Below are 26,707 nucleotides of genomic sequence, written 5' to 3' on the forward strand. Positions count from 1 at the left end.
CACCACAGTGCAAGTAAACCAACACACAGAACAACACAGGTGATTAGTTTGGTCAAATTTAAATTATGCAATAAACAGTACAAAGTTGAAAAATACTTAAGTAGTTGCTATCATAAATAAACAGAACTTCATATATGTTGTTTTCGCATCCTATTTATTACACAAGTTTAATTTGTGCAAGAATATATACCACGAGACCGCATAGCAGTCAAGTGGCATCTTTTTTCGCAAAATAAACAATTGCAATAAATAGGAAGCGAAAACAATGTATGTGAAGTTCTGTATTTATTACATACCTTCTTTTATATTTGACAAAAATGGCTTTTAATTTAACATCATAACAACACTTTGTTAAATTTATGATCAAAACTCCTTTCATGGATTTACTTAATGTTAAGAATCATACCATGTACTCTGCGCTAACCTTGTGTAATGTTTCAAATATGATGTGACGTCATTTGTAAATCATACATGACATCAGTAAACAAAATAAATTTATCACACGGTTTTAAAATGTCTTTATCACTATAGTAAGACTGAATAGGTATGTAATAAACTATAATATAAAAACAGTTAAGTAAAAACAATAAATTTATATTATTTGGATAAATGAGACAGTAATAGAAATTAAGAAATATTTCTATTGGCATGGTGGACTAGTAAGTCAAATCTAATTTTTCACATCACCTTCTAATGTTTACCATCACACAATAACACATGCAAAGTGGAAATTAACAGACTACTACAGTCCATTTGGGTCAAAAGGGAACTGATGAATTGGCATGTATAGATCTCTATTATGAATAATGTTAAAATTCATATAAAAATATATTATTAAGTTTTAAAGTCAAACTCAAAACAAAAACAAAAAATATATATAATTAATGTCCAGTGTAAATAAAAAAAAGATTCTTTAGAAATAATATAATCAAACTGCAGCTTTAGGTTAAATCTTGGTTTGATACCAGTGTGAAGATGGAAGAGCTGATTATGTAAAGCATGCACAATTCTTTCTTTATCCTCTCTGTACTGCATAATCAATTACTTCAGGGACAATTAATGCAATCGAAGCTGCATACCGTGGCTGTTCTAGCAGTTTTTCTTCACCCATGTATCAATGAAAAACAAGATTTACTCTACAGGACTCTGAAAACTGCGAGAGTGATAGTTTCGTTTGCTCATCACTTGTGTAAGTATAGTTTGCCTAATCCATTTTTCGTTCGCACATTGAATTTATGACATCATTTACATGATGATGATGAGATACGTAAAAATGAAATGGGTTACGTGAATGTCTTTTTGCGCAACTCATAAATGGTTGATTTTGCCATATGCTTGCCACCAGTTACATTATAGGTTGATTTTGCCATATGCTTGCCACCAGTTACATTATAGGTTGATTTTGCCATATGCTTGCCACCAGTTACATTATAGGTTGATTTTGCCATATATGCTTGTCACCAGTTACATTATAGGTTGATTTTGCCATATGCTTGCCACCAGTTACATTATAGGTTGATTTTGCCATATGCTTGCCACCAGTTACATTATAGGTTGATTTTGCCATATGCTTGCCACCAGTTACATTATAGGTTGATTTTGCCATATGCTTGCCACCAGTTACATTATAGGGCTATGAGATATGACAGGAAAAACAAAAGTTGAATGTGTGGAATGAAATAGGCCTACAATGACATGTTTTGGCATCTATGTTCAGCATGGGAATTAAGATGCATAATGCTATTTTACTTTATTCCATAGTCTCATTATCATCTAATGTAAGTGGCGGGTACTCGGGTCCAGGTCGAGTTTGACCCTTGAGTACCTGAGTCCAATATTTTGGACTCTTAGGAATGGTCCATAAATATCGATGTGCTTCACAATCTGAACAATGTTCGGAAGAGGGGGAGGGGGTAAAAGCCATGTTCGGATTGCTTTTCAGGTAAAACATCAGTCCATTGAAGGTCAATGTTTCGTACACATTATATCAATGTTTTTATGTCAGGATTAGGGGAGGGGGGGAGGGGGTCAAACCCAATCCTAACATTGTTAGGATTATGAAAACCATTGACATTTATGGACCGTCCCTTAAGGCCCTAATCCCTTGATATAATGATAGTGGTGAGTACAAACATTTTGAATGTTTGACATCCATGATAAATCAATGTGCTCTAATTAAACAAACAATTTTTTTAAACCCCTCATCCCCCGCTGCTATTGAAAACCACCCCCTAGTTCAGCCAGCTAAGTTACGTTTCGCGAACTATTTGGTTGGTTCCCGAAGTGGCCATTTGGTTTATCGTGAAGCGCATAAACCAGTCTAGCGGACGTTTTTCTGCTCGGTCTGGCTGAATGCAGCTCGTTTGCCTTCACTCTTCAAAGCTGAAATCACTCCCTCAACAACCCAATCTTGCTTAAATATTACCGATCCGAAATTCTTTTAAATAATACACTCACCATATAAATTAGGAACAGAACCTGATAAACCGACAAATTTCACACGCTTTTCTGTGACCTACATTACAATCACATATTACACGCGTAAAACGTTACACGGTATAAATCCGACACACGAAACGACCGACATATCGGTGTGATGTTCATCCGCATCTTGTTCAGTTTGAGGATAAATTAACAACTTATCGGAGTTTTGTCAACATCTTTTTTTCGTACCAGATAACAGCCGTATCTGTGGTTCCTCACACGTGGAGCAGACATGTTCAATCGCGTTGACCCCCCAATACACTTAAAGTATGACCACAAACCGGCAGCGGTTGAAATTCTCACATTATTGTCGCTGACGATGACGCATTATAATACATTGAAATATATACTTATTAATTAAAATGGACTTTTAAAATTATGTAATGATAATAGCTGCTAAGCAAGACTGAAACACGCTGTGCTGATGTCTAACCTGTTAAATATGCAATCACCTCCATATTACAGCAGCCTCTAATCAATTGCTCACACGGGCGTACGGACTCCAATTTTTGTAGGGGCAGGCTATGTTTTGCCCGAATTAAACTACTTTTTATAAAAAATGAAACACTGTACAAATTAAACCCTGAGAGGTGTATGCTATTTTCTGGAGTAAAAAAAAGAACTGACCCCCCCCCCCCCCCCCAGGAGGGTACGGCCCTGGATGGTTTGTGTGTAGGCCTCTTTAGACAGGTTTGAACTGTCTTATAAAACTGAAAAAATCATTTAAGATCATAGCCTCTTAAGACAGGTGGTTGCTTAATACATTAGCTTAGATCACAAGAGATCGCTAAAATACAGTTCAGTTTGTTAGTAGGCCTACTATATTAATTAATTTGGAGAATAGCCAGGCGGTCTGTTAAGACAGGTAGCTACTTTAGTTTGTATACTCTAACTGGATCTGGAAACAAGGATGGGTAACCTCTTTAGACAGGTTGCTGAGTAATATAGTTATACGGATTGGGTAAATCGTAGACTCGTCTCTTAAACATAGGTGACCACACAATGCCTGCAGGTAGCCTTATATTAGGTGCGTTGTGCGACTATTAATTATACAGGTGAATTGGTAATCAGCGATATTAAATACGCTGGAATCATTGTAAAGGTACACGGCGGTGAGCGGATACGACTACGAAACTCCAGTGTTTATTTTTTAAAAACCCAACCCAGAATGTACAACACGGGTGGCTCTAGACACCTCACTACACATTTAGAAAGATGACCTACTTTGTAAGTATACTGGTTTCGCACTGTTCATATACTTGAGTAGGTCTGTAGGTATTTTGTGTGTCACTACTACTCAAATAAACCTAGCGCAAGTTCTAGTCTAGGCGGGTTCGCAGTGGTGTAGGAAGGTGCCAAAAGTGCGCGCGCGCGTGTGTGTGTGTGTGTGTACGCACGCACGCACGCACACGGACGGACGGACGGACATACATACATACATACATACATACATACATACATATATATATATATATAACTATAAACCATCGCTGCTGCTACTAGATCAGGAAAAGTGGGAGGCACATGTCGCCTGCTCACGTATACATTTTCTTCAAATGACAAAAAAGACACGTTTCCACAACCACTTAACCAGTTCCGTTAAATATACCGACGATCAAAAGAAAGTAAACCGAACCATTGTTATGTGAAATCGCACATTTTACCCGTAATGCTGTTTGTGAAATGTGATGTTTGCGATTATCCGCTCACAATAAATCTGGAATCCTAAATCAAAAACTATAGATTGTAGTTTCTTCTTTGTTCAAAAGCTGCTTCTTAGATCTAACTAGGATAATGGAATAACTTCAATCAGGTAAATAATCTCTCTCTGTCTCTCCCTCTCTCTCCCCCTCTCCCTCTCCCTCTCTTGCTCTCTCTCTCTCTCTCTCTCTCTCTCTCTCTCTCTCTCTCTCTCTCTCTCTCTCTCTCTCTCTCTCTCTCTCTCTCTCTCTCTCTCTCTCTCTCTCTCTCTCTGCCCCTGTCCCTCTCTTTATTTTTGTCCAGCAACAATTTTCTAGACAGGCAAACAAATAAAAAAACGATTTTAAGAAAATAATAATTATTGAGACAAACTAACGAACTGTAGGCCTACTAACAGCTCAAGGCAGAGCTCTGTCTAATAATGGAACATACCAGCTTGTTGACTGATCTATATGTTGCGCTACGGCATATCCGAACATGCTGCCAATTTCACCCGAATGGACCAATCCTCCCTCGGCATCAACATTGTAAGCGGAACTTTCTGGCAGTAAACTTCCAAAGAATATCACAGTAAGAATGGTTCCGAAAGTTTCCATACCGCGCACAACACAACAACTAAATCCTGCCCTGTGTTTTTCTTCTTTCATCTCCAGTAAGTAAAAAATAATATTCCACACTTCAGACACAAAACTAAATCATCCCGCTCCAAGTTTTAGAAACTGCCCAGTTATTTTTCCTGTTTCTTTCAGATATTTCCGTTTCTGTCAGAGGCACCGGGCGAGTCAATTAATGGTGGGTGTACTGGAGCAGTCTACCAACAACAGCGCGTGGCATGGGTGAGGCGGCGATACCATAAAAGTAAACCAGGCAGCTGAGTCACTGAGAATTTACACTCGACATAGCACACACGCGGACTTCATAATAAAGAGGGCAACTACTGCTATGGATGACTTATGCACACCTTGGTTATATGTTACTTACATCAGTTAAAAGGCATTTGCTGCAGTCTAATATTCATTTATATTTATTTTCGTGCCTCTATACAATTAAGGTTCAAGCATGCTGACCTGGGCATACAGACCCCCCCCCCCCCCCCCCCCCACACACACACGTCCAGCTGTCTGGGTTGTCTGTTCATGACAGTGGTTTGTTAGAGAGAAGTTGGTGTAGTGGCCTTGAGTACGAGCCGGTACTGGGATGCGAACCCAGAACCTATTAGCCTTAAGTCCGATGGTTTAACCACTAAACCACCGAGGTTAGTGGTCTGATTTGTTTTGACGGCACTAGGATGGCCGTTGGGTACGCACATTCCCCATCTTGTGCTTGTATATTGCGACGGTCAGAATCGTCACCCCTTCCCTCTAGCGAACACTGCGTTATTTACCATTCCATTCAGTGCTCCACGTCTATAATAATAATAATAATAATAACTTTATTTAATGAGGGTGACAGGTTTAGCACAAGCTAATCTTCCACTTGGCCCTCAACAATACATTGAAATACTGGAAAAGAAAATACATATATACTAAGTACTATACTATTATAATAATGCATACATACATATTGACTAGAGAAATCTTACATTTAACAGACATCTGTTAGTTGTGTAATATTGACACTAAAGTCTCAAAACATAATTATTATATAGAATAAAAATTAATCAGCCAAATAAACATCCATGAGATATTGTTTCAGGCTGGTAATTATACCAGAAATTGTGACATATAAATGTACTGTTCCGAACGAGTATTGTATGTGGCTATTGGATGATACGGGAGACTGTTACGATGGCCTCTTTAGACAGGTGACTTCCTAGCAGAGATGGCACGTTGAACATGGGTGACTGTAACTCTTTACCAGAATGTGTTACCCTGTCTGTGGGATGGTGCATATAAAAGATCCCTTGCTGCTTATCGAAAAGAGTAGCCCATGAAGTGGCGATAGCGGGTTTCCTCTCTCAATATCTGTGTGGTCCTTAACCATATGTCTGACGCCATATAACCGTAAATAAAATGTGTTGAGTGCGTCGTTTAATAAAACATTTCCTTCCTTCTTTATCAGATGCCTATGTACGGAATTCCAATAACTGCATGTTAATTATATGCGTAAGTGGTGTTAATTAAATTATGGAACAACCACATGTAGATTAAGGCCAGGCAGATGTCAATGAAATTGCAAACGTAACCAGCTTCATTTAGCCAGTAATTGTAACACCTACCTGAAATCAATAGATTAAACATTCCAGTAGACATATTTTGTCAAATTTAATACATCTGTATATAGTGTTAACAAGGTTATTATTATTGTACGTGGTATCTTTTTATGTATGGTCCCTTTCTTTGGACCCAGTCTGCTTTGGACCAGGATGTGGGCATTTTTTTAATAAATGTTTTCCGACGGTTTGCTTCTCCCCTCGATATGTTTAAAACGTTAAATTTTTAGTAAATTTTAAAATAAGGTAGGATACAAATAACAATCACTGATCTCCACCCCGTTCTTCCGCAATGTGCCCTTCCTAAATACGACCACCTTACAAATGCAATAGCGTCACTGCGGTTTATTGCCATTTAACTTCATTTCTGTACCTATAATATCTAATTAAGATTGAAGCACGCTATCCTCTGCATACATGCCTCAGCTATCTTCGTTGACTGTTCAGGACAGGGGTTAGTGTAGCTCGAGTCACCTCCAGCCCTACCCCTTATTGATTTTGATATGTGTCTTAGCTCGAGTCACCTCCAGCCCTACCCCTTATTTCTATTAATATTGAATAAGGGGTAGAGCTGGTGGTGACTTGAGCTAGGGTAAGTCTTTAGTTTCGGTGATTGGTAATAGAGAAGACCATGGGGTACAAAGTGGCTCTTCATTAATTTTGAGCCAGTGCTAAGATGCGAGCCCAGTACCTAGCAGCTCTTAACCATTCTGCCAACGTACTTCCCTGCAGTATGAACAGTTTTGTATACTATTAGGCTACTGAGACGTCGTAATATAATAACCATTTTTGTACGATTATGCTTTGCGCATACCATGTGTCATACAGGTGGTTCCGGTACAGTAGCGTTTTGTCATACAGGTGTGGAAGCTGCGCATCCCGTACTGTCATACATCGGATGTAAGTTCTACCTGTACGTGTATATACCAACAACAAGTAACACACGTGTATATTTTTAAACTGATTACTCACAGCAGGAAATGCCTTAATTACATTCGTTCAAATAATAGAAACAGAGGGCGAACATATTTGGCACAGTGACATTTATGAAACTTAAACGTAGCCCACATGTATTGACAGCAGGCGAGGATCAGTGTGGGTGCTGAGGTCACGGGCGTAACCGGGGGGGGGGGGGGGGGAGACATTCCCCCAATCACATCCATTCTTCTCAAAACCTTATAATCAGGACTTGCAGAGCCGGGTGGGGTGGGGTATGCTCTCCACATTTTTGAACAATCGCTTTTTTTTTTTTAAATCGTTATATATTTTACTCTCAAAACGTGTAGTGTTAGGTCATTACCATCGTTAGGTCATCAAAAGTTTAAAGCTCCATCAACTAAATAATATCAATACCAACATGCTATTAATTTTCTTTTGTTTATAGTAATGTTAATAGTATAGACTGTATAATGTGTATGAGCAGAAAGCTTCACGGATACAAAATCTCTGTCTACAAGATATGTTTTAAACAGCTTGACTGGGTAATGACACATGCACGCACGGACGCATGTATACGCACACGTACACATACACTGAAAAAAGGAGAGAGGGAGAAAGAGAGAGAGAGAGAGAGAGAGAGAGAGAGAGAGAGAGAGAGAGAGAGAGAGAGGGGCGAGAGCGAGAAAAAGTTAAAGTTTGTTTTGTCACCACTAGAGCACATTAATTTATTAATAATCATATTGGATGTTAAAAATTGGGTAATTTGACATATAGTCTTAGAAACGAAACCCGTTACATTTTTCCGTTAGTAACAAGGGGGCGGGACGTAGTCCAGTGGTAAAGCGTTCGCTTGATGCTCGGTTAGTCTGGGATAGATCCACGTCGGTGGGTCCATTGGGCTATTTCTCGCTCCAACCAGTGCACCACGACTGGTATATCTAAGGTCATGGTATGATATAAAAGATCCTAGACCGACCGAGCATCAGAGAGAGAGAGAGAGAGAGAGAGAGAGAGAGAGAGGAGAGAGAGAGAGAGAGAGAGAGAGAGAGAGAGAGAGAGAGAGAGAGAGAGAGAGAGAGAGAGCAACTGAGGTATACAACATGCGTCAACTGCCCCCCACCCCCACCTCCAGTGCTGAAGCGAATACAACGGAGACGTTCGTGCAAAATGAGCTGGTCTGAAACCTTGTATTTCCATTATTCTACTCATAATATTATTTTTAGTTGTAAGGTCAAGGATACTAACATGCCACTTTGCATTCAGTTAGGGCATCATGTGTAGAGTAAAACTTGATATAGGATCAACCTGGCAGTGACCCTTATTGGCCAGGTGACCTCACAATTCAATATGGCCGCCAATTCAATATTTCTCATTCTGTTTTGATCACATTTAAAATGTAAGGTATAAAATATTAGTTTCTGTGACGGGACATGCTCTTATCTTTTCGCCTGTGGCGATGTTAATTGTTTTAGAAGGCCGTGTGCAGCTTGGTTACGTAATACCCCCGCGCGACGGTGGTAGAGCTGCGTCCTAATACACACCCAGAGCAGGTGTGGAGGCCATGTGGCCAGTAGTTACGTAATAACTCCGGCAGTGCGGTTTACGACCGGGGTATTTCTGGCGAACTTGCGACAGTAAGTCTGGCCATCTAAGAAAATATACCGACTGTGGGAGTTGTGGAAATATCAGATCATAGGTGAGGTACCGCGTTGTGCCCCCAGGCGATATTCGCTGTCTCTGAGATTTTTAAATAAATAGATAGGATTTTAGATATATCGGGGAGAAACATTGGAAGGCTCCCGGGGAACGTAGTCCGACTGGACTGGTAAATATATTTTTCTGCTCTGTTGTATAACCTTGATGTGATTGATGTGACTTTAAATATTTTAATACTGTATTATACCAATATTATTTAGACAGTGTCTCCGGTAATCTGACGAAGTAAATTGTAGGCTTCACTGTTCTAAATATTAAAGCTTAGCCAGTCATCCTAGAGGACCTAGGTAAACTGTAGGTTATTGTCTTTATTGTGATAGGTACCAGTATTAATTCTGTATTACAAGGTTACTGAATGAGTAGTTAAGGGTTAATTAAAAATTAACCAGTTAGGAATAGAGTTGTAATTCCTTTATTAATTAAGTTCCCCTGGCAGCGTTTCTCAATTATCACACGTGTGGGTGTTGTATCACGGTGAAGTGATTAGAATATTGTGTAAACTAGACACCTAGTGATTAACTAATTAAGTGATTAGTTCTGGGTTGTTATTATATTGTTGTTGTTAATTAACTACTGCTGCAAGTAATTTGTCAGCGTAGTGTTAATACAGATTCCAAAATGTATTGTGTTTTGTTGTGTTTTCTAGTGAACTAAACGTGCTATATATATATTTATATAAGATCTTATCTCTGATATACCTAGAGCCGAGCCACTCGGGTATTAGACTGCCCGATACAGAGAGATCTAATAGATATGCAGTTAGGCGAGAATTTGGATAATCGTGTTATATTCAGTTACGGGTATTATAGGATCCCCGTGACAGTTCCAATGGTACATTTCAGACAATATTATTTCTATTTATATGTTGATGTTATATATTAATCATTATTTTAAAAACAAATATGAATATGCTGAACAACAAAAGAAACGCGTTTAATAACAAATGCCCTATATATAATAGCCCAATGGCTAAAGTCTAAATATCAATGGAATCGTTAACTTTTTAGAAAAGCATGAAACTTGACACAAATCTTCTAAATTGCTTAGTCGTGTCAATTTAAAAACAGATATTAATATCTACCCTTGTGGCCGACATTTTGAATTTCAAAATGGCCACCACCAATTACAATTTGTACTGAAAACACCACTGAAGACGGAACTTGTTTGCCTGTATGGCGTGGGACCTAGAAATGGAAAACGAACAGGTACGCATCATACAGTTTATGAAAATCCGCCACAATTTATACTGAGATGGAGCTACACCAGATAGGAGCAGCGCCGGATACCAAGCCTTGAAGGGGTCCATCCTCTACTACTAGTATCAAAGAAAACATCTGGCCACAACCCAGAACAATCGGAGAAAACCTTTGGGGCGAAATAGACGATCTGCTGCTGACTGGAGTTCATGGAGGCGGTAAAACTCACGATTTGAATTCAAGTAGCACACAGAAACTGAACGCAGAAGAAGAAGTACTAGAAATATCGGATTCTAAGAAAACCATGAATCCAAAACCTTTCCTCATGCTTTAATGAGCTGTGAATCCATCAGTGCATATAAAAAGTTCAGGTGTTGAAAGTGTGCTTACATATATATAACAAGATGCCAAAGTATCTCAAATTGAGGTTGATGCATATACTGTAAAATCACGTTTGTTTGTGGTGGCCATATGTTCGTGTAATCCGTAGACTAGTGTAGTCAACAAATTTAAAAATACAATGAAAATATAATACACCTAGTAATATAATACGAACTTGCCTTTTAGATCTACAAATTTAAGTACCCAACACCCAACTAAATGTGTGTGTGTGTTTAGGAAAATCATGAAAATTTAAACCAACTAAAATAAAGCATTTCACAGTAGTTTATTAAAAGACATCATCTTAATCATACGGCCATGGTAATTGGTAAAAGGGGAAATTTGTTTAATGTGCATATATCCAATTAAGGTTGCCGCACACCCACCCTGCACATGGTCTGGGATATTGCCAGCGACTAATTCTATTAGAAAAATGAATGTGCCTGTGATTACGTTGCTGGACGAGAGCAGGACTAATTCCAAGAGCTTCTACCTGTAGGCTCAATACATCAATTGGTCTCTTACTAGTACACTTATTAACGAAAACATAGTGGCAAAAGTGGCACGTGACAATGTGGTGACAAGAAATAAAAACGGATAATCATCAGTCATACATGTAGTTAGTACACAATACTGAAAATAATAATTAATTTGTTACATGGGGAATTAGGTATGCAGAAGCCGCGTTGCTTCTTTTGTGGTTTAATGACATAGTCTCTGAACAATCTCAACACTAGAGAGATTTGTTCGAATAATTAATAATCAATTCAATTAATTTAAAGGAACTATTGCTATTAAACAGTTCCTACCCCAAAACTCGATATGGGAATTTTGCTATTGACATGATAATGTGATTTGGAGACTTTATTCTGTTGAAGTAATACACATTGCTAAGTTGCTGTAATAGTTTGGAAATAGTGTTTCTGTCAAACCATTATTTCCAGTGAGGGAAGTGAGGAACATGCTGACAATATTATCCCCCGCACATTGATATAATTAGTGAATATGATTCTTGATATTAAATATATTAAACAGTGTCGGGTCTTATGGAAACCCAAGACACAGACTTTCATGTAATGACACATGCATTCCTATCCCAGTATATTGTGGCCTTACAATTCAACCAGATACAATAAACCTGAAATGTGTTATTGTCTTTGTCCCCATCAGACTGCCGATTCCGTGTGATCATGTTTTGAAGAGATCATGTTAACTTGCAAAAGGAGTCACTTAGCACTTTGAAGTCATGTGGATGGCACATTATATGCCCTTACCCCATCATCATCTGTCTTGCTGTTTTCCACAGATGACAAGAAGAAACGATTGTCTTAGAGGTGACAATCACATAAAAGCATGTTAGTGTTCTTCCCCTGACTTACACGGCCATTTTACTTGCAGAGCCAATACCCAAAGAAATATTAGCGTTTATTACCAATGGTTCTAGACTCCTATGTGACCCCAGACAAGCAACCAGTCATTAGACAGAACAAGAATACAAATGGCTTGACACGAGTACATTTTTTAGGAATAAAAATTAGATGTTGATAACTTTATTTCCTGAGATGAATACTATGCACTGATACCACTTTATGAAAAATAATACAGTCGAAATGTTCAAAAATAATATCAAGGAAAAACGACAGATCAAAAGTGATTTCATAGATGGGCGTGTGTTATCCAATGCAACTATTAAAGCAAATATTGCTACAAACAGAACTGTAGAAAGATGTATTCATGCAGTATACGTTTATAGAACCAATGGAATTCATCAAATCACAGCTGCCTCGTTTTAAAGTTTGCACAAGAAAACTCATAATCTCACAGTTCAAAAGACATGCGTATTTTAGTGAGGGTGGATAATGCACCTCGTGTTCATATATTGGTCCACACTGCTTGACTTAAAGCCGCACGCCCTAGTTCCATCCAGCGAAAATAAATTATAATTTGGTTAATCTACAAACCTGTAACACACTTAGATCACGTTTTTATCAAATGGAGTGAAAAAGCAGGTTTTATATCGATAAATACCATGGGAATCCCCATGTCCCAATTGCTTGAAATAATTTTGAAAGTTAGTATTCTGATGTCAGCAGTAGGTTGCACTATACCAATTAATTTCCGGCTGGGTCGAAGTTAGAGAAGTTAACACCACAAGTCCTGTGATTGGTTATAAATGTGAGTGTGTTGGTTGTAAAAAAAATTAGTTTCATCTGGGCTAAAAATTTATGCAATTTTATTTGATGTAGTACCACCGAGTCAAGTAGCCTTGTGCTTGGAACATGTATGGGGTACCTGTAAAAAAAAGTACTAAAATTTTGTGCGAAACTAGGGGTGTTGCAGAAACATCTGGTTATACCGAAAATGAGCCATGAAAGGTACCATTTTCTGCAGTTAATACTTTGAGGTAGGGGTTGTAGTACTGATATTTATGGGTCACAGTTTGGTTGATATATTGCATATAGTGTTTGTAAACACAAACGTTAACATGGTCGCCTATGGGATTTGAATTGGTATAGTCCAACCAGTAGATGTCGCTCGAAGCACAACAATGCCTACGTCACGACAAATTTCACAGAGTGCGCACAGACTTGGGGTGCGTTCCTTTCACCTCTCCTGGACATGTTCCAACTGTTCTGTCCTGGTTGTATCCCCTCTCCAGATATCGTAAGACTTAGCAAAATAATTGGTTTTAAGGGTTTGTAACGTTTTGTATTGAGATACTTACTTGTCTGAACTTTATTGTTACTGAAAATGTTCACGAACTGTGAAGAAAAATCTCACAAATGAACAACAAGCAAACGATAACAAATCGGATGTTGATTGCGCGAACCGTGCACGAGAAAACAAACCGAACCAAAATGATAACGGTCACGTGGTATACCAACGGCTGTGACATTGAAATGGGAATATCCCCTCTAAAAATAGATTAGACCTTGTCTGCTCAACGGTTTTTTCTCAGAGGCCCGTGGCATTTTATGAAATACGAAAAATGCATTTTGTGGTATTACACACACCAGGATTACCAAAAAACACTTCAGGTGAATGGAAATGTATATTCTAAATAATAAACGGTAAGTAAAGTGCAATTTTATTTGTGAAAAAATGGGTTTAATGGCGAAAAACAACGGCGTAATGGTTAACAACTAGGGCGTGTCCCTTTAATAATAACTGTATTGATGTTTGTGTGGAGTCATTGAAACATTGGTACTCAGATTCTTTGAATTAGACCAGTCCAGCTATTTCTCATTGGTTTCCTGTACACATTAGGGACACTTCCAAATGTCTAGATGATCATCCCCATTTTTTGTGTGGTGAAAATGACAATGAATTGTGTTGTTTTAGGTCGTGGAGTGAAATAGAAGAACACTAATTTTTTATTTTTTTTAATTTTGGGAGGGGTAGTGGAGGGGGGGGGGGGTGATTTCCAGGCACTTTATCAGAATTTTATAAAAGTGTTTGCTTTAATTAGTATCATGTGATAATGAACACAGTGATGATTATATACAGGGCATTTGTAATTAGACGTGTTTCTTTTGTTGTTCAGTATATCCTATTTTTGGTCGAATATGGTGAACATATATATTACTTTCTTTATACGCACCATTAGATTCATAGTTCATTGAAACATGAGTATAGGTTTTGGTATAATGGTTTTTTATGTGAATAAGATTTTCAATACAAATTGAAGCTAATGGCGGTCATTTTAAAATTCAAAATAGCGGCCACTAGTAGAAGATATATGTCCTGATTTTAAATAGACCCCACAATGATACAGAACATATGTGCCAAGTTTAATTGATATTGTGCATTGGCCACTGGGCTAATGCAGGGTATTTGTGATTAGATGCATTTCTTTTGTTGTTCAGTATATTATTAGTATTTTTTTTTTTTTTTAAATAATGATTAATATATATCAGCAACACATAAATAGTAATTATATTATCATTGGACCTAATATTCTATGGTTTGCCTTTTTAAATGTGATACAAACCGAGTAAGAAATAGATGTGGTGGCCATTTTCATGATTTTGAATTGTGAAGTCACCTGGCCAATAGGGGTCTGTACCTGGTTGGTCCTATATTACGTTTTACTCTACACATAATGGCCTAACTGCATGCAAAGTGGCGTGTTAGTATCACATTTTACACAATAATAGTATTTTACTACTATATGTCACATCTCTACTACACTATATCGGCAATAGAAATGTATTTGGTACATTGGAACCTCTACACAACGAGGCGCATCGTAGCATAGGTTTTCAGTGAATCCGAGATTGTCCACAAGTCGTTTCTGCAATGTTGGGGTTTGCAATATTTGCGGTGATATTTGTGGTGACGCTTATCATCAGTATCATTTACTTATATCCGGTAATTATTTTCGTTCCAAATGATTTGTGGTAACAGTTGCATGTATTGTTTTATTGGTTGTCAGTTAAATTTATGAGCCTACGTACTCGGGGCTTTTGTAGGCCGCCTACGGTCAATGACAGTCACTCTTCGCACCCTTGTTTTGGGTTAGTACACAATACCATCGACCTCCTAAACTGCGTTCACCTAATGATAATGGCTAATGACAAAAAACACGAATACAATATTTATGGAATTACTATTCAACATCTTTCAGTTACGATACGTGAAACAAAATAAATTCCAATCAGTTAACGTAAATTTTTTTTACAAAAAAGAAATGTTTTATTTAACGACACACTCAACACATTTTATTTACGGTTATATGGTTACGGACCACACATATTTTGAGAGGAAACCCACTGTCACCACTACATAGGCTACTCTTTCAGATTAGCAGCAAGGGATCTTTTATTTGCACTTCCCACAGGCAGGATAGCACAAACCATGGCCTTTGTTGAACCAGTTATGGACCATTGAGCTTTGTGGAGCACTCACTCCAGGTGTCTAGATTAAAAATCCCATGCCTCGACTGGGATCCGAACCCATGGCAGTACCTACCAGCCTGTAGACAGATGGCCTAACCTAGCCCGAGTACTCTGACTGTAAGAGAGCTAGACGGACATTTGGACATAAACACGCTCTCATTACAGTCAGAGACCAACCTATGTCTTTTTTTGGCAATTCCTGACTACCAAACGGTAGGCAACGAGTCCCGCTCTAATACCACAACAATCCTATGTTTGACGTCAAATACCTTTACATCAATCATTTTCGAGTTAAGTGATACAAAAAAATCCACATATTAATCACTAATACACTTACTACAGAAAGAAACCCGACAGCACCCACATTCAGCTACGCTTCGTGACACTCCGTCGCAACAATTGCAAAGCTCGGCGATCTATTTCGAGACGTAGACCACGTGATCGCGCACTGGGCGATTCCGCCTTGTGCAGCAGTTACAGGGGCCGTCTCATATCAAGCGAAGTTACAACATGGAAGAGTTGGCTAATGCCGTTTTGGATGAATTTGGATTTCATTACGTCATTAAACCAAAACAATTACACATTATTGATTCCATTTTGAATTTGAAGGATACATTTGGGTGTTATCGACAGGATACGGCAAAAGTATGTGCTACGTACTGCCTCCTCTTATGAAAGATAAAGTAAGTAGTAATTTAATTTGATTATTTTATGTTTTATGAATTAGTCATTAGTACAGTAGTAGAGTGTGTGTGTGGGTTTTTTTTCTTCTTCAACAATTACGTAACGCTCTTGAGGGGATGGGGTATCATAAGATGTATTCCGAGGCGTTAAGGGGAAGGATGGCAATGCTTGTTACTGCAAAATCAAAATTGAATCGGTGCATAGCTCATTCGATCTTTAAAACTTATCTTATAGTTGTTTTGCTATTCAGATCAAACTAAAAAATATTGAAATTTGTTTTGTTCAACGACACCACTAGAGCACATTGATTAATTAATCACTAGCTATTGGATGTCAAACATTTGGTAACTCTGATATGAGTATTGGAGAAGAAACCCGCTACATTAGCAATGGATCTTTTATATGTACTTTCCCACAGGCCACTGACCAGTTCTGGTGCATTAGGTGGAACGACAAAGAAATCAATTGGTTGAATGGATCCATCGAGGTTGTTCGATCCTGCGACGCGAACACTCAAACGACTGAGCTGAAACCCACTCCCTAAGAAATATGCGGAAATGACTCAAATGTGAAACTGTGGTGTAATATCTCATTAAAAAGCAAAAGAAAAATAAAGAAGAAAAAGGCGGTAGGATACTAGTAAATTAAGTAATAAAAATAGTTCAAATTTTGTTTTGGGTTGGTTGTAAGTATTCTGTTTGCTTAATAACTAATTTCATATGAACGATCGTTTTATCCAAGCAAATGTAAATCACATATATGTATGGTAGTTAATAATTATTGACAATGAATTAACCTACGTAGAACACAGCCCAATTGTTTTCAACAACTGAACAGACCGATTCTGTAACACAATACTCAATGATCAGTTGTAGACAGGAGTTCCGTCATAGTAGACAAGCTGACGCCTAGGGACCGATGGCGATGAGTTTCGCCGTATGCATGTATGGCCACAAATGACTGCCAGGTCCGATGTCGGGAATTAACCTGCTTATATCAGTTTGATGTTCAAGTACGCTATCACGATTTCTGATCAGGGCCACAAACTGTACTCAGAACGAGAGGGTGTGTGGGAGTTTTAAAAAAAGGTTTAGAACTTTTTTCAGCGTAGAATGTAGCCACAATTAATGAGATTACCCATCGATACGCATTGGCAGTTAACAGTACGACAATGATATTTGTCGCTGATTTACAAGTTCTTTTTTGACTGACGATTTGTTTATGAAAATAATAACCGCTTGATATGAGACGGCCCCTGTAACTGCTGCACAAGGCGGAATCGCCCAGTGCGCGATCACGTGGTCTACGTCTCGAAATAGATCGCCGAGCTTTGCAATTGTTGCAACGGAGTGTCACGAAGCGTAGCTGAATGTGGGTGCTGTCGGGTTTCTTTCTGTAGTAAGTGTATTAGTGATTAATATGTGGATTTTTTTGTATCACTTAACTCGAAAATGATTGATGTAAAGGTATTTGACGTCAAACATAGGATTGTTGTGGTATTAGAGCGGGACTCGTTGCCTACCGTTTGGTAGTCAGGAATTGCCAAAAAAAGACATAGGTTGGTCTCTGACTGTAATGAGAGCGTGTTTATGTCCAAATGTCCGTCTAGCTCTCTTACAGTCAGAGTACTCGGGCAAGGCCTAACCATGCCACCTAGACCGGTCAAAAAAAAAAAAAAAAATGTTTAACAATATGGATGTAAAATAAATGCATTTTAAATAGTAAACAAAAGTGAAGCACCCTCCAGCAAACAGGAATGAGGCAACGTTTCTAACCGTTCAAGCACATGTGTTTGCAAAAAGTATCGTACCATGCATGTGCGGTTCGTCATTTTCCATTTTTAAGGCCACTGTGTGATAAAATATCGTCAACGAGTGTTATGCTTCCAACTCTGTTCAGTTTGTTTTCTTGTGCACTGTTCGTGCAATCAACATCCGATTTGTTGTTGTCTGCTTGTCATTCATTTGTGACGTTTTTCTTCACAGTTCTAGAACATTTTCATTGACAATAAAGTTCAAACAAGTAAGTATCTAAATACAAAACTTTACAAACTCCAAAAACCATTACCCGTAATTTTACTAAGTCGTTTTTGTTTATTCCTTAATATTACCGATATGACTTGTAGAAATTGACCTAAAATGGAGGAAGATAAATGAACATTTGGTATGCATGACATGACCCACACATGCCAGATCAAAAAAGCCAAATCATTTAATTTGTATGATTTTTAAGTCCCCTGATGTTAGAATTTGTTTTCAATTATTATATTCGATCTGCAAAAGGTATGTTACATTTTTGTGCCTCTACTGTAGGGAATAGTATTCATAATCCATTTTATAACAATTGTAAATAATTTTGAGTGTATAAATTGTGTTAATTAAGAATCAGTTCATTAAATCTTTTTATTTTACAAACTATTAACTGGTATGAACGTAATGCCTATCAGTGTTGACATCAAGTATTAGCGTTGGGTGTTGGTAAAACATGGACCAGACCAGTGCGCTTGACAAATTGATTTTTTCCTTTTGAAAAAATATTCAACAAAGTGTTCGTCAACTGTGCATTGTTAAGAAATTAAAATGTTTGCATGTAAAAATGGAAAATGACAAATCGCAGATGTGTGGTAAGATACTTTTTGCATATGCATTCCCCTGAACGCAGTTAGAAATGTTGCACTCTTTTCTGTTTACTGGAGGGTGTTTCACTTTTATTTACTAGAATGGATTTGTTCTGCAGTATATTTTGTTTCACGTATTGTAGCTGAAAAATGTAGAATAGTATTTCCGTAAATATTGTATTCATGTTTTTGTTGTTAGGTGAACGCAGTTTGGGACGTCAATGGTATATGTTTCTGAAATATGTATACTGGACGAAAACTCTGTTTCATATTTTTTTTAAAGGATAAATTCAGTTTGTCAAACGATCTGGCCCCGTCTGCATTTTACCAACATCCATCGCTAAAAATTGATGTCAACACAGATAGGCATTATGTTCATACCAGTGAATCGATAGTAAAATAACAATTTTCAAATTAATTTATTCATAATTAACACAATTTATACACTCAAAATTATTTACAATTGTTACGAATGGATTATAAATAATATTCCCTGCAGTAGAGGCACACAAATGTAGCATACCATTTGCAGATTGAATTTCATAATTGAAAACATATTTTAACAATAGATGGGTTAAAAATCATCAAAATTAAATGATTTGGCCTTGTTGATCTAGCACGTGTGAGGTCATGTGATACGCTCCAAATGTTAATTTATCTTCCTCCATTTAAATAAATTTCCACGAGTCAAGTGGACCAGATATCGGTAAATTTAAGGAATAAACAAAAACGACTTATTAAAATTAATGGTTTTAGGAGTTTGTAAAGTTTTGTATGTACCGTATATCTTCGCCTATAAGTCGAATTTTTTTCACCCAAAAATTATTTTATAACTTGGGGGGTCGACTTATAAGAGGGTAAAAAAATTTCACCAAAAAATATGACTGTTTTAGGGATTATTTTACAAGTTTTATTGTTGAAGTATGCCATATATTTATACTCAAATATGTTAATTTGACACATTTATTTTTTATAACCTATTTTTTTTGGCATTAGAACGGTTTTGGTTATGCGAAAAGGCGTACGATCTCACTCACATGCCAAGACAACAGTCCACTTAGTTAAATTAAGTCATAACTAATAGTAAAAATGTAAACAATACTAACTACCTGTTGCCTGAGTTTATTTTGAAATCTGGTCACTGGCATTAATGGTTGTTCAAACAATGTTTTGGCGGTGATGAACTTCATGAATATTACTAAGCTTTCCCTTAAAATAGACTGATCTCTGCAGTTCACTTATCTAGAGCAATAGGGACACAAATCATTTGGTACAAAAACCAGTGTACTTTCCAGAGTTATCCTCCTTACATGTATTAATATGGCGGCAAAACGTGATACTTTCAGTTTTATCGTAGTGATCTGTTGTCAGTGTTTATAAATAAAGTTGTTGTCTGTGCACAAAACCATCTGTACAGTACTATACAGTAACAGTCAAACAGCTTTCACTCTCTACTAAGGGAATATTTCGTTTTGATGCTATGTAATAATGATAGTTTGATTGGAATAGTCTGATCATATTGCGATGTACAAAACGTGAAAACCGAAGTTTGTAAAATAATTTTCTTTTGTTCAAATATTATTGTTCTCATGTGCTGAAAATAAGAAATATTTCAATATTTATAAGTAGTTTTTCATGGGTCGACTTATAAACGGGTCAATAAAAAAATACGTTTTCAGGGCTTGAAATTAGGGACTCGACTTATAGTCGAGATCGACTTACAGGCGAAGATATACGGTAGATACTTACATGTCTAAACTTTAATGTTTATGAAAATGTTCCTTAACTGTGAAGAAAAACCTCATAAATGAATGACACATCGATGACAACAAATCAGATGTTGATTGCGTGAACCGTGCACAAGAAAACAAAGTGAACGGAATTGGAAGCATAACACATGACTTGTAGAAATTGACTTAAAATGGAGAAAGATGAATTCACATTCGGTGCATGTCACATGACCTCACATGTGCCAGATCCACAAGGCCAAAGCATTTAAATTTTACGATTTTTAAGACCCCTGTTGTTAGAATTTGTTTTTAATCATTATATTCGATCTGCAAAAGGTATGTTACATTGTTGTGCCTCTATTGCAGTGAATAGTATTCATAATCCATTCATAACAATTGTAAATAATTTTGAGTGTATAAATTGTGTTAACTAAGAATCAGTTCGTTAAAAAAAAATATATTCATTGGTATAAACGTAATGCCTACCAGTGTTAGCGATGTGTGTTGATAACACGCGGACCGGACCAAAACGCTTAACAAATTGAATTTTTCCTTTTAAAAAAAATATTGAACTAAGTGTTCGTCAATTGTGCATAGTTAAGAAACATATTTTTTTTCACGTAGTGGCCTTAAGAATGGAAAATGACGAACTGCACATGCACGGTACGATACTTTTTGCAAACGCATGCACCTGAACGCAGTTAAAAATGTCACACTCATGTTTACCGGAGGGTGTTTTAATTTTATTTACTAGACTCGATGTGTTTTATGTCCACATTGTTGATTTTTTACGTTAATTGATTACAATCTATTTTGTTTTACGTATCGTAGCTGAAAAATGTAGAATAGTATTTCCATAAATGTCGTATTTATGTTTTTGTCGTTAGATGAACACAGTTTGGGAAGTCAATGGTACCCAGTGTATGGTTATTGTAAGGAGATTCAAAGTGACGTCATTGGAATACTGATGTCATTCAAATTCAAAATTAGCTATATTATTACAATGCTTCACCACATTAAAATAAAAACTGGTCTACTAACCTTGACCCCTATCAAATTTCTATAACAAGCAGACAATGCTGTTTACAAGTTGGTATTAAATAAAAAAAATTATTTGTCAAAATTCTGTACAAAATATTAATTTTAAGTTTCAAAAGATGAAAGAAATAAAAAGTACCTTTTGTAAAACATCATATCAAAAAATTACCATTGGATATGTTTTATTTACTGTGTACGAAGCCAAAACAAGGGTGCGAAAAGTGACTGTTGTCGACCTTAAGTTCGACCAAAGTCCATGACAGTCAGTTGGCTGGTTGGCACTGGTTTGTATATGGCATTAACCATTTGCAAATTCATAATATTCATAGCATTTGCTTTTATACTATCAAATTATCCAAGAATGTCTGTTTGTGAGAAATGCAGCTGAGTGTCATAGGAGGTAGGCCTACCATTACCATCGACGTCCCAAACTGTGTTCACCTAACGACAAAAACACGAATGTGATATTTACGGAAATACTATTCAACATGTTTCAGCTACGATATGTGAAACAAAATAGATTGCAGTCAGTTAATGTAAAAAATCAACAATGTGGACTAAAAAGAAATCCATTCTAGTAAATAAAAATGAAACACCCTCCGGTAAACAGGAAAGAGAACAACGTTTCTAACTGCGTTCAGATACATGCGTTTGCAAAAAGTATTGTACCGCGCATGTGCGGTTCATCATTTTCCATTTTTAAGGCCACTACATGAAATTTGTTTTGTTTTTTAATAAATTGATTCTTAATTAACAATTTATACACTAAAAATTATGTACAATTGTTTTGAATGGAGTATGAGTACTATTCACTACAGCAGAGGCACAGAAATGTAGCATACCTTTTGCAGATTGAATATAATAATTGAAAACAAATTATAACAACAGGGGTCTTAAAAATCATAAAAAGTGAATGCTTTGACCTTGTTGATCTGGCACATGTGAGGTCATGTGACATGCTCCGAATGTTAATTCATATTCCTCCATTTTAATTCAGTTTCTACAAGTCATGTGGACCCGATATTGGTAATTTTAAGGAATAAACAAAAACGACTTAGTAAAATTAATGGTTTTAGTGATTTGTAAGATTGTTCTTCAACTATTTATTTTTGTGAATTGGTTTCCTGTGATTTAAAAAAAAAAAAAAAATGTATTTTGTCATATGCACAAAACTGACTGGTGTGATTCATTGAATATTGAACCCATATTAAGTGTACGAGACGGGTATGGGGTTGAATATGCAGCAAACTGTGTCTTTCTGTTATTTTTCAATGTCACTCCAATACCATGAATGTTATTATTATTAAAAATGTAATTACTGAGTGATGTATTTCACATTTATATTATTGATTTATAAATATCTTAGCTTGATTTCAGTTATACTAGTTCCAGTATCAGACTATGCTCCCCTTCAAACTCGCCTGGAACGTTTTAGGAGAGCTGCAAAGTGATGGCAATAAAGTTCATTTCATTAGAAACTCCTGTAATTGTTCACCTGGCATCATTTAAGGAGACTGATCTTCAGCTTGTGTTCAGTTTGCTCATGTTGGAGACAGAGTATTGGATGCATAGCACAGCAGATATAACAACCCCCTCAAAAAACAAACCATGTGCATTTTATGTACCTCCATTATGGCATTTTAAAATCCATTTTATAATGATAAAAACAGGGGTTTACAAAAACAATCCACAAATAAGTTGTTATGACAAAAACTTAATTCATAATGAACAGTTTTATGTATACTACTCAAAAGAATTTAAGGGTCAAAAATTTATAACCAAATAAGTTTCAGAGTGTATTAGATTGATGATGTAAACTACACCAAAAATTTAATTTATTGTTCCATATTAACAAAAAACGTCACTGTATACAAGAAAGTCACATGACATGCTGTCAAAGTTGAAGGTTGTCAAACATGGATTTTACACATTAGAACATTCGTTTAATAGTGTGTGAATCCACCCCTGGCACGAATACACTCGACACATCGTTGCCTCATGCTGTTGATCAGACGTCTGAAGAACTCTTGGGGAATGGCCTGCCACTCTGCCATAAGAAGTTGACCCAGATCATGAAGGTTGGCCGGAGGGGCATGGTTATCCCGAACTCTCCTGCCTAATTCGTCCCAGGCGTGCTCTATTGGGGCCAAGTCAGGCGAATATGCTGGCCAATCCATCCTGGCGATACCTTGTTGTCTGAGAAAGTCCGTTGCCACCCTGGCGCGGTGGGGTCTGGCATTGTCATCCTGCAGAACTGCCCCGTCGCCAATCTGCTGAAGGCCTGGGAGAACCAACGGCCGGATAATCTCATTCAGATAGCGGATTCCATTCAGATTGCCATCCACCACATAGAGGGGGGTCCTGTGGTGGATAGAGATGCCGCCCCACACCATGACGCTGCCACCACCGAACCGGTGACGTTGTCTAACGTTAACGTCAGCGAAGCGCTCCCCAGGACGTCTGTAGACACGAACCCAACCGTCGTTGAACTGGAGACTAAACCTGGACTCATCAGTGAACATCACTCGACCCCACTGAAGACGTTGCCACTGCAGATGAAGTGTGCACCAGTGATGTCTGGCCATTCTGTGACGTGGTAGGAGTGGTGGTCGAACAGCCTGGCGACGGCAGCGTAGATTATTGGCTCTCAGACGATTGCATATGGTTTGATCAGACACTCGAGTTCCAGTCGCAGTCCGCAGATTGTCACGTAATCGGCGTGCAGTGGTTGTGCGTTGACGTAGAGCCATATTGGTGATGTAGCGGTCCTCTCTATTTGTAGTGCTTCGGGGTCTTCTCGAACGTGGACGATTTCGAACAGAATTCGTTGCTTGGTACCGTTGCCACAGTCGGCCAACGACACTCTGACTGACACCAAGTCTCAGAGCAACATTTCTTTGCGTATTGCCATCCTGAAGCCAAGCAATAGCCCTTCCTCGATCTTCGATAGTCAGTTGACGTCGTACCATTGTCGAATTTGGAGTGTGCACCGTACACGAACGCAAGCTCCAATTATACGGAAATTCAGCATTGGGAACATGGAATACACATGCAAAGCGTGCAAATGAAGCACTTTGTGAAAAAGCAAGTTATGGGCACTTAGCAGACCTATCGCTTTCGCCCTAATTTACGTGCAAATGTAAGCATGTTTTCGCCATTAGAACTAGTCGACAGTGTCAATGACAGTGGATTTTAATTCATTTATGGGTTGCTTAGACCCACTTTCGTCAAAATGGAACAATACCATGCGTGACATTATGGTCTAGCTAATATAATTTGACATTCAGAAAATAATGTCGAAAATATCGTCTGACCCTTAAATTCTTTTGAGTAGTATATAAAAGTAGCTAAAGTTGACTCTGTTACTGATGCAGAACATTTTTGGCAACAAACATATTACAACAGGAAACATGTTTAAATGACAGAGTGACCACGGGGTAAAGGTGGAAAGCCCAGTATTAAGTGAAGTGAAAGACTTTACGTGCACATTCAGAGCAAGCTGTTGTAGCGCACACCTATACTGGGCACAGGGACTGGTCTTGGCCGGATCCCTCTGTCCAGGACAGGAAAGAGGTGGGGGAGGGTTAGAGAGGTACGCCTGCACTGGCAGGTGCAAGGGAGCACCAGCAGTCCAAATGTTGGTGACAGGCGGGGTGTAATTGGTGCTATGGAATTTTGAAAGTCCCGTAGGATTATATCAAAAGAGAAAGAGGTGCGCGTTTACATGAAGGAAATTTGGCGCAATTTTGATGGTTGTTCTAATTGAAATAGTGAGGAGAGCCAATAGGTTTTGCTTTTACTAGTTTTAGTATTCCGAGAGTAGCTCTTTATTATGACCTTCTTGGTGCTGTAGGGTGTCTCCCTAGGTTGCCCTTAGGGCCCTTAGAAAGGGCCTGATCTCTTCTGATCGTGGCATGACAACCCAGGGGAGACTCAAGCCCAGTATTAGGTTGCAGCTAGTTGATATAGTACCGGTAAATTGTATTTCTGGGCAGATGTTTTATGAGATCTTATAAATGGACATAGTCTGTATAGTGTATTTGCTCCAATCACATATGTTTGTGCTTGCTGTGAATTGATACAATTTATTTAGTAATAAATTTGAGAAAAAGCTAATTTGAGAATCATATATATTTCAATAGCCTTTATTTTTGTAAGTTTTAATTGGCTAAGAAAAATTTGAATTTGCTAGTTCATTATCAGATAAAATTATCTATACATTATTACACATGTACTAGCAGTGTTTTGGCCTTACTTTAAATCTCATTATTAAAGGTGTCAGAGAAAAGAATTTCTTCAGTCTCGTATATCTTGCTGATCACAACCCCTGCAATTAAGAAAATGACCACAGCAAAAAGCATGACAATCAAAAATCCTGAATAGTCCAATGAGGCAAAAAAGTGCTACGGAGAACTAAAACCTCCACGGCATTGCCGATTGCTGTGGGCAGTTGCAGGGGTTGTGACCTTATGTGTAATTCATGTTGACGAGGATGTAAAATTGGTTCAGAATTAGATGATTTATCAAGAGCTGTTTATTGAGCACTGTGTCCTCTTTTAAAGTCATTGCTGCAAACCTGAAACAATCTTTAAAAAACAATCAGGAAATGTATATGTCTGAAAATCGTGAACTCATATTTTGAGTTTATTTTGTGTATAGACCATGCTAGTCAGAATTTAATAACACAAATCAGAATGATATTAGACAAAGAGGTTTTATCACCAGAGATAATATTTCATTTTGTTTTTTAGAGAGATTTTTGTGTAAATCTTGTGTAACTTTTAAAACTTTTTATGTTGATATATTTCAGAAAAAAACAAAAACAACTACTGTGCCTGGTCTTGAGCCTACCAATAAAGAGTAAGTTGGCAGTAGAAATGTATAAATAGTTTGGACTTTTTTTTCTTAATTAAAATACTTCATTTTTCTTGAATTGTTATGATTCCTGAACTTTCAAAATTGTTAAACTTACATTGTGCCTTGCCTTGACTAAGTTAAAAGGTAAGATACAGGTGGGTTTTTTCTGATGGCATCGTTAACTTTTGCATTTAGCTCAGCCAGGGCTTCTGGATTATGGTAGCCCCACTCCCATGGCTAGTGATATTCAATGT

The 26,707-nt window shown here is 37.5% G+C and overlaps 2 protein-coding genes and 1 long non-coding RNA gene across 3 annotated transcripts in view; 2 read left to right on the top strand and 1 right to left on the bottom strand.

Annotated features, from left to right (window-relative positions):
• The window catches only part of LOC121381510 (integrin alpha-V-like), a 32,634-nt gene extending 27,684 nt beyond the window's left edge, over nt 1–4,950 (bottom strand). Inside the window, exon 1 of the mRNA XM_041510833.1 lies at nt 4,618–4,950. Within this exon, the coding sequence (XP_041366767.1) occupies nt 4,618–4,832 (215 nt within the window). The 5' untranslated portion in view covers nt 4,833–4,950. The remainder of the gene's footprint in view (nt 1–4,617) is intronic.
• A 9,928-nt stretch (nt 4,951–14,878) lies between these two features.
• LOC121381831 (cytochrome P450 20A1-like) overlaps nt 14,879–26,707 on the top strand; it is a 42,644-nt gene continuing 30,815 nt past the window's right edge. Inside the window, exons 1-2 of the mRNA XM_041511193.1 lie at nt 14,879–15,000; nt 26,407–26,456. Of these exons, the coding sequence (XP_041367127.1) occupies nt 14,929–15,000; nt 26,407–26,456 (122 nt within the window). The 5' untranslated portion in view covers nt 14,879–14,928. The remainder of the gene's footprint in view (nt 15,001–26,406; nt 26,457–26,707) is intronic.
• On the top strand, nt 16,155–17,019 carry LOC121381832. Its single transcript, XR_005959086.1, has 2 exons — nt 16,155–16,210; nt 16,630–17,019. It is a non-coding gene; the product is annotated as an uncharacterized LOC121381832 (long non-coding RNA).

This window comes from Gigantopelta aegis, chromosome 9 (genome assembly GCF_016097555.1).
Source record: "Gigantopelta aegis isolate Gae_Host chromosome 9, Gae_host_genome, whole genome shotgun sequence".
In the NCBI taxonomy this organism is placed as follows: Eukaryota; Metazoa; Mollusca; class Gastropoda; order Neomphalida; family Peltospiridae; genus Gigantopelta; species Gigantopelta aegis.